Below are 8,071 nucleotides of genomic sequence, written 5' to 3'. Positions count from 1 at the left end.
GGAGCTGTGGTCGCGGCTGCGTGCGGCATGGCCTGCAGGGGGCAGCTCCACTTCCGGAAGTGCAGAAGATACTGGGAGCGGGTACTTCCGGTAGTGGAGCGAGCACTGGGATCGGGCACTTCCGGTAGGGGAGCAGGCGCCGTGTCCCGCCGGGCCTGCGGGGATCGGGGCAGCGTGCGGGCCCATCTCCGGCTCCGCGCCCTACCGGCTGCCGCAGGGGGCGGCACTGGGCCTCCTGCTGCGGGATCCGAGCTGCCTCGCGCCCGAGACGGAATAAAACCGCACCAAACGCGGGCTTCCTGACCGATGATTTTATTGTAAGGTTTTAAGCTTCTCCGCAGGGCCTGGCTGGCCTTGGCTTCCCGCGCGGCGATGGGGGGTGGTTGGATGCTGTTCTCCTTCATTACATCGCTCTGCAGAAGGCCCCTTTCCAGGAGCATTGTCCTGCACAGCTCTCACGGCACAGCGCTCTGCTCGCCCCTGGGACCGCCCTTCCCGTGTCTGTATCTCAGCGCCCCGCTCCTGCCCGGGGTCTTGCAGCACCTCGGCAGCCCTCCTGCTGCTTTGTCCCGCAGGCCGGGGCTGCGGCGCTGAGCCCTGGGTGCAGATGTGGCTGCTGATAGTACAGCTTCCTGCAACCCTCAGTTCTCATCTCTGCTGCTGCTGATAACCCCTACAAGTCCAAATGGGGAGTGTCATCTCTGTGCCATGGGACACAGTGGGGCTAAATGCCCTCACCAGAGCACCTGTATACGTGCACACATGGAGCAGCACCCACTCCTACCCCAGCACAGCATCCATCTGAGCAGAGCTTCTATCCCAGCCTGTGCCCGTATCCCTCACTGCCCTCCAGGAGCACGTTTCTATGCCACCTCCTGCTCAAAGCCTGGCCACAGTCAGTAGCGGGGGTGGAACAGCATCTGACACAGTTCTGACAGGCCGCACCCAGCACCCTGAGGTCCTGGCGGGATCTCTGGGCCGCTTTTGGCCTCTCAGAGACTGGGCAGATTGCTCATCATGCTGGAGTTGCTGGAGAGAGGTGCTCTGGGCCGTGGGATCGGGGCTATGGGGCTGCGGAAGCTCTCCCGGTAGCGCAGGGAGCTCTCGGTGGATGAACCCGAGTTGATGTCAGCGATGACCAGGCAGTTCCCAGGCTTGCAGAGCCCGATCCTGACGCAGCAGCAGCACAGCAGGCTGCACACGGCGCGGCGCACCTCCACGCTCCGCAGTGAGTAAATGATGGGGTTTATGCCCGAGTTGAGCATGGCCAGAGCCAAGGTCCAGTCCAGGCTGTGCAGCAGCCTGCAGGAGTGCGTCTCACAGAACACATCGAAGAGCATCAGGGCAAAGAGGGGGCTCCAGCAGATGATGAAGGCGCCCAGGATCATCAACACCGTCTTGAGCAGACGGAGCGAGCGCTTGCGGCTGTGCCGAGAGGTGGTTTGCTTCGAGCTGGCCTGGACCAGCTGGAAGATGGAGATGTAGAGGCCGATGATGCCCAGCAGGATGATGCTGAACATGACCACAGAGAAGAGGATGTAGTTCTTGGAGTAGAGGGGCAGGAGAATGGAGCAGGAGCTGAAATCACAGAGGCAGTTCCATCCCAGCAGTGGGAGCAGCCCGATGACGAAGGCCAGCAGCCAGCAGAACACGATGAGGCCACGCAGGCGCAGCGTCTTGCTGGCCTCGTTCTCAGCGATCGGCCGCACCATGGCGCTGTACCTCTCGATGGCCGTCACCAGCAAGCTGAAGGTGGAGGCAGCCAGAGCGATGAAGAGGATGCCCTCCCGCAGGAACCAGAGCTGAGGGGACAGCTGGAAGGTCTTCTTGCCTGAGAGGCAGAGGTTGGAGAGGTAGGCGATGCCGGCCAGCAGGTCGCTGACGGTGATGCTGGCGATGCAGGAGTAGACCCAGCGGCGTGCCCGCAGGCAGCGCAGCACGGCCAGCAGCACCAGCAGGTTCTCCAGGATGATGGCACAGCTGATGATGACGAAGATGGTGCGGACGAGGCCCATGCCCTCATCCCGGGAGTGCCGGTTGGTCAGCTTGCCGGAGAAGTTGTAGTGCTGCAGGATGATGTTCACATTCCGCATGGCAGCCAGCTGCAAGCAGGAGCCCTTCCTGTCGAGGAGGTCCATTCTGAGCTCGGGATATTGAGCAGAAAGGGAGAAGGAGCGATTCAGCATCCAGCTCGGCCCTGGGCCGTCCGTATTCTGAGCTCTGAGGGCTCAGGTGAGGTTTGGAGCAGAGCTAAGCCTCTGTTTGAGGGCTGGAGGCAGTGCTGAGTCCAGTGCGGAGGTGGGAGTCAGAGCCCCATCTGCCAGCCCCAGAGTGCTGCGAGAACAAGGGGAGGGGCGGGTGAGGTGTTTTGTAAGGCCACGCTCGAGCAGGGTCTTCCTGTTGTTTAATAAAGTTTCCTGTTGTGAGCTAGAAGATTGGCATGGTTTCTGGCAGCTGTCGTCATTTCTCAATAAGGAGAAATTGTGGGGTGGGATCTGTTGGTTTGAGTGCTGGCATGCGTGCCCCGGCAACTGCTGGGGCTTTCATGGCATTCATTCACCCCTCAGAGCGCCCTCCACCCACTGCCTTGTGCACACCTGTGCCCAGATCCACCCTTCTCCAGGAGGAATTCTGTGCTCTCACCCTCCTGAGGACCTCCAGCCACACAACCCCACATGCAGCCCCCAATGCACCAATCCAGGCGCCTGCTGCTCTGCAGCCAGGGCTCAGCTGCACCCCACTGCTGGGATCCAGATGCTCCAAGCCCTCCGTGTGCACCCTGCACCCGGACACCTGCTGCAGACAGGTCAGGGTTTTCCCACTGCCTACATCATGTGCAGGATTCTGAGGCACACAGCTGAAGGAGCTGTGCTGGGACCTGGAGCCAAGAGCCCCAACCCGACTGCAGGGCTGAAGTCGGTCACTCATCTATTCCCTACATCTGCAAAGCCCAACTGGAGGGGCATTCTTGCACCACGCCGTTCCCAGCCCCAGTTGTTGAGTTTTGGACTCACCTGGCATGGCTCGTGCTGCCAGGATGAGGCACAGCAGCCAGCACTGCTCCACAGCTGCTCGTTGGAGGCCCAGTGCAGTAGGTAATGAGGAGGGTGAAACCAGTGAAGCTGCTACCTACCAACGTGAAGAAAAAAAAAAAAAGAAAAAAGGGAAGTTACAACATCGTCAACCACATCTCTGCAAGGATGGACCCACCCAAACATTGCAAAGAAAGAGCATCAGGATCACAGCTGAACCCCGTTCTCGGTGCAGGCTGACCCTGAGTCATGGAGAGATCCCCAGGGCAGAGCTGGGCCGTCTCACTCCGGTGTGGGATGTGGGGATTTCTCCTGGACCGCGGCACGGGCGCATGGAAAATGCAAAAGATGTTCCTCCTGCAGGAAATGGTGTGCAACAGAAGTGGTTCTGATGGGAGGCAGAGGGCTCCAGGCTCCATGTTGGTCCTTTCAGCTATTGGCATCAGTTCGGCTTCGCCGTTAGCGGAGCTCGTGCTGATAAGGTCAGCGGGTGGCCCTGAGATTGAAGGAGCGGAAATCAGCGGGAAGAATGAGCCCTAAGCATGGGGAAAGCAGAGCGTGGTGTGCTCAGCCCTTGGTGCAAAGAGTTCAGTCCCAAAGGGGCAATGTGAGCCCCACAAACCCCTCCAAGTGCTCGGCTTTGTCTGAGCCACCGGCAAACGTCAGCTGTGGGAGGCAGAGGATGGAGCAGGTGGAGATGAAGTCAAGGGATGAAGGGATGCCCTGCTAGGGCCTGGAGCAGCTCCTCAAATAGTGAATGGCATCCGAGCAGCAGTGGGAAGGAGGCGTCTGATGGCACTGAGCTCTGCGGCCCGATGAGACCAGGGACACTGGGGTCACCCCAATGGGTCCCCGCTGCTCAGCACTAACACAGCCCATATGGTGTCCTCCCCACATGGCACTCAGCCCCCCTCCTCCAGGCTGAGTTCCTGTTCTCTGCCCCATCTCCCCATCTGCGATCTGCAGAGACACCAGCTTTATCTTGATGCCTCTCTCTGCTATTTCAGTTCAGCCGTTCTCTGAAATTCAGGGGGGAGGAGAAGGACACCGTCCTGCAGCATCTCTCATCTCTTTCCTGCAGATGAAGACTAAAGTTTGCTCAAAGCTGCCCCATAGCTGCCCCACTCCATCATCCAGACCCTGGGGACAAACCCCAGACCCCCGGTCACCGCCGCCCTTGTCCCATCCAGCCCCCAGCCCCGGTCACACCCACAACAATCTGTGGGGCAGGCTCTGGCAGGCAGGTGGACACTGCCAACCCCACCACTGTGCCACCTCCACCCATCCGTCCTGCAGGTGTTTTGCTGCCTCAGGAAGGGTGGAGTGGTGCTGGTTTAGAGATGACTTGATTGCTGCTGGCGGTTGGAGCATGGGTTTGTGCTGCTGTCTTGCAGCAGGTGGGGGTCCTTCCAGTGAAGCATCACAGCAGAAAGCCCTAAAAGAACCTCTCCATGCACAGAGCCCAGGAACCGGCACGTCTGCAGCACTCAGAGGGTCATCAGGGATGCAGCTGGGTCCTTGTAAAAAAAGAATTCACTGAACCTCTGCAGGAAAAACAAGAACAGGAAAGAGAAAGTTTCACTGTCGTCTCCTTCTGACCACATTAATGGCTTTAAAAAGCAAAGAGGGAAGGGAAAAGAAAGAAAAGATCCACCCAACTTAGGTTCAGTTTTGTCTGTGGAAAAAAACGTGAAATAGAAAACAAACAGCGGTGTGAAGTGCCTCCCCTCCCAGAAATCCTCCTTGGGGAGGCTTTGAGCCTCATCCATGCTCTGGTTTTCTTTTGAGGAGGCGTTTCACGCTCGGGAAGCTCAGGAACAGAGGCGGTGTTCCATGTGGGGCTCACACATGTGGCAGAACCCTCATGGGACAGCAATGGGGCTGGTGGGCACAGCCCTGGGGGCTTGGGGCAGAAAGCAGCCTGGGAACGGGCACAGAGGGGTCTGTAGGAAAACATCCACACCAGGACTGGGAATTTAATGTTGCATGGGATCAGGAACTTCAGCATCCCATAGCAGGGCGAGGGGTGATGCCTCCATGGCGTAGAGGGGCTGTTAAGGCTGCTCACTGCTGATTGCTCCATGATCACCACCTGTTGGGTTTTTCCTCTCTTACCAGCTGCAGTTACAAACCCAGATAAGCTCACAGAACCTGCCCTGAGCTCAGCCACCACTGCTGGGAGGGCTGTGACCTGGCGAAGCCGCCCTGAGAGCCAAAGCACCCAAGGATGGGAAGGAGCAAAGCCCACGAATGTATGGCAGGATGTCCCCAGTGACTGCTGCCCACTCCTTATCTCTGTGCTGGCAGAGACCTCTCCCAGCAGCTGACCCCCCCTCGTGCCCCTTCCAGTGGGGGGCCCTGAGATGGTGACAGTGATGAGCGATGTGAAATCTCTCCACAACAGAGCAGGCACTTCTCAGAACCAATCACAGAATCAAAGGGACCTCTCTCCCTTCCCCTCAAAGCAGTTCCTTATGGCAGCTGCATGGAGTGCAGCTCCGTAAGCTCTGGTAGATGGAAACCCCAGGGAGCAAAAAGCAGTGCAGCGAAGTGGGACAGCCTGGCAGGAGGGGAAAATGAAGGGCTGGGAAGAGCGATCAGGAAGGAGAGCTTCTAACAGTGCAGGGCTGGGTGGCACAGCTCCCTCTGAGGCTGCAGCTCCCCAGGCTCGGCTGCAGGAGGAAAGTCACCCACGAGCCAGGACTGGGAGAACACAGGTGTGCTGTGCACGGGGTCCGTGCCCTCTGCACAAAGATTTGCTGACCCGAGGCAGTGCTGCGCTGCTGTTCCACTGATTGCAGCCCCTGAGCATGTGGGCACGTGAGCAGCAGAGATGCAGATAGCCCGGCGGGATGCTGCACTGCTCTGATTAAAGCAATCAGCCCATCGCACATGGTTTCCTGGCTGTAGGGTAGAGATGCTCCAAGCTATAAAAACGCCCCTTGGGCAGCGGGAGGGAGGCTCAGAGCTCTAAGCATCCAACGGGGAGAGGAGATGCGTCGTCCCCATTGCCCACTGTTGCTGGCCCTGCTGCTGCTGCTCTCCTGCCCACGGGCCGATGGCAGTAAGAGGAGAGCTGCGCGGGGCTGCTGCTCTGTGCTCCGTCCCGTGGGCTCACCCCGTTGTGTCTTGCAGGTGCTCTGCGGGGTCAGATCATTGGGGGCCACGAGGCCGAGCCCCACTCCCACCCCTACATGGCGTACCTGAAGTTGGAGCGTTCTGCCTGCGGGGGGTTCCTGGTGGCCTCCGACTGGGTGATGACGGCCGCACACTGCTTGTCGGGGTAAGTACTGCACACGGGAGCTTCATCCTCCTCTTCCTCCCCATCATGGGGTTGTTTTGGAGCAGCTCTCCCCACCTTTCTGCAGAAGGGGTGGGGAGGTGGGGATGAGACCCGACTGGTTCTCTTCTCCCCTTTTTATGCCACGGTCAGGAACATCACCGTCGTCCTGGGGGCTCACGAGATCTTCCAACCAGAGCAGAGCCAGCAGGTCCGAGGGGTCCTCAGATACCACCCACACCCTGCGTACAACCCCAAAACCTTTGCCAACGACATCATGCTGCTCAAGGCAAGGCAGCCCCGAGGGGCAGAGAAGGGCTGGGGGCAGCGGGGCCAAACAGGGCATTGCACACCTTGCCCTGTGCCAACCACCACTTCTGTGGGGTGAGACCCTCAGAAGGGCCGTATTTGCAGTGCTGTGCAAATCCCACCAGCCTTCCCCTCTATCCTCCACCCGCTCTGCTCACAGCCCTCCTCTCTCCCAGCTGACAGCGAAGGCCAAGCTCAACAAATACGTCCGCACCATTGCGCTGCCCAAAACCAGCAGCTACCTCCTCACGGGCACCTCGTGCACCATAGCAGGATGGGGCCTGATTGATGAGGACGAGATAGCAGACAGACTCTTTGAAACCAAAGTCTCCATCTACAGCCGCAGGAAGTGCATTCTGTTCTACCCACACCTCGACGACGGCATGGTGTGTGCTGGCAGCTTCCACGAGCTGAAGGACTCCAGCCAGGTATGGCCATAGGGGGGACACTTCTAGGGGGTTTCCAGGAGAGATGGTGGTCCGTGGAGCATGGCCAGCAGGAGCAGGTCTGGCCCTGGGGAAAAGGATGGAGGTGATGCCCTTCCTGTTGGGAAGAGGTGATCCTTTGAATGGCAAAGCCATTCTGCTGGGAAGAGGTGATCCTGTTGGGTAGAGGCAAAGCCATTCTGCTGGGAAGAGGTGATCCTGTTGGGTAGAGGCAAAGCCATTCTGCTGGGAAGAGGTGATCCTGTTGGGTAGAGGCAAAGTCATTCTGCTGGGAAGAGGTGGTTGCATTGTGTAGAGACGAAGCCATTCCTGCTGGGAAGAGGTGATCCCGTTGGGTAGAGGAAAAGCCCCTGGGAAGAGGTGAGGTCAATCCCGTTGAGAAGGGCAAGGCCACTCCTTCTGGGTAGAGGTGAGCCCATCTCTGTTAGGACGAGGCTCCGACCACTGATCCCATCTGTCTGCAGGGTGATTCCGGAGGGCCACTGGTGTGCAATAAAGTAGCACAGGGTATTGTTTCCTTCGGGTACAACAACCCTCCTGGTGTCTATGCTCGCATTGCCAACTACCTACACTGGATCAAGAAAATCATGAGGACCTAACGGTGCAGCGTCAGCCCTGGAGACCTGCTGGGTTCCTTCCTGCCCCCACTGATGGCTCCATTCCCCTCTCTGTCCCTGGAAACCCAAGTGTCCCAATGGATGCCCATAGGCTCCCTCCCTTTGCTCCAAGGCTGATGGCTGTCCCACGCCGGCCCATTTTGGTGCCACGCTGTTACCCAGCAGAATTCCCATATGGCACCAGAATGCAGTGGCACTACTGCAGAGCCCCTTTTCTCTTGGACATCCCTGCCCTGCTTGGTCCTGAAACACCCCCAGTAAATTCTGAGCTGCGTTCCCCAGCATTTCTGCCTTCTTCTTTCTTATCCTTCGTCCCGGGAAGAAGGGAGGGTTGGGTCAGCCACGCTTCTCCTATCCATGGTGGGATGGCAATGACAAAGACATTGA

General features: G+C 58.7%; 2 protein-coding genes across 4 annotated transcripts; one reads left to right on the top strand and one right to left on the bottom strand.

Moving 5' to 3' along the window:
- The first annotated feature begins 70 nt into the window (after positions 1-70).
- LOC100541485 (mast cell protease 1A-like) lies at positions 71-7,968 on the top strand. 3 transcript variants are annotated; one of them, XM_019610006.3, is made up of 5 exons: positions 71-317; positions 6,168-6,315; positions 6,466-6,601; positions 6,798-7,049; positions 7,532-7,968. In XM_019610006.3, exons 2-5 carry the CDS (start codon positions 6,227-6,229, stop codon positions 7,664-7,666), a joined length of 612 nt encoding a protein of 203 aa, XP_019465551.1. In that variant the 5' UTR covers positions 71-317; positions 6,168-6,226; the 3' UTR covers positions 7,667-7,968. The 3 variants fall into 3 exon arrangements, with proteins under 3 accessions (XP_019465551.1, XP_019465550.1, XP_010723125.1); XM_019610005.3 differs by lacking the exon at positions 71-317 and adding an exon at positions 5,951-6,096 and having other exon boundaries at positions 6,466-6,523; XM_010724823.4 differs by lacking the exon at positions 71-317 and adding an exon at positions 5,951-6,096.
- On the bottom strand, positions 297-3,152 carry S1PR4 (sphingosine-1-phosphate receptor 4). The gene is made up of 2 exons (XM_003213175.5): positions 3,015-3,152; positions 297-2,334 (listed from the first exon to the last, which is right to left on the bottom strand). Exon 2 carries the CDS (start codon positions 2,184-2,186, stop codon positions 993-995), a length of 1,194 nt encoding a protein of 397 aa, XP_003213223.2. The 5' UTR covers positions 2,187-2,334; positions 3,015-3,152; the 3' UTR covers positions 297-992.
- Positions 7,969-8,071: the final 103 nt, after the last annotated feature.

This window comes from Meleagris gallopavo, chromosome 30 (genome assembly GCF_905368555.1).
Source record: "Meleagris gallopavo chromosome 30, MGAL_WU_HG_1.1, whole genome shotgun sequence".
Classification (NCBI taxonomy): Eukaryota; Metazoa; Chordata; class Aves; order Galliformes; family Phasianidae; genus Meleagris; species Meleagris gallopavo.
The sequence above is the reverse complement of the archived record's forward strand: the minus strand, read 5'-3'. Positions and strand labels throughout refer to the sequence as shown.

Bases quoted from the DNA above. Each gene is read 5' to 3' on its own strand.
- S1PR4 (XM_003213175.5), bottom strand. From the start codon at position 2,186: ATGCTGAATCGCTCCTTCTCCCTTTCTGCTCAATATCCCGAGCTCAGA.
- LOC100541485 (XM_010724823.4), top strand. From the start codon at position 6,027: ATGCGTCGTCCCCATTGCCCACTGTTGCTGGCCCTGCTGCTGCTGCTC. The intron at 6,097-6,167 runs GTAAGAGGAGAG...TGTGTCTTGCAG, and splicing joins CTGCCCACGGGCCGATGGCA to GTGCTCTGCGGGGTCAGATC. The intron at 6,316-6,465 runs GTAAGTACTGCA...TGCCACGGTCAG, and splicing joins GCCGCACACTGCTTGTCGGG to GAACATCACCGTCGTCCTGG.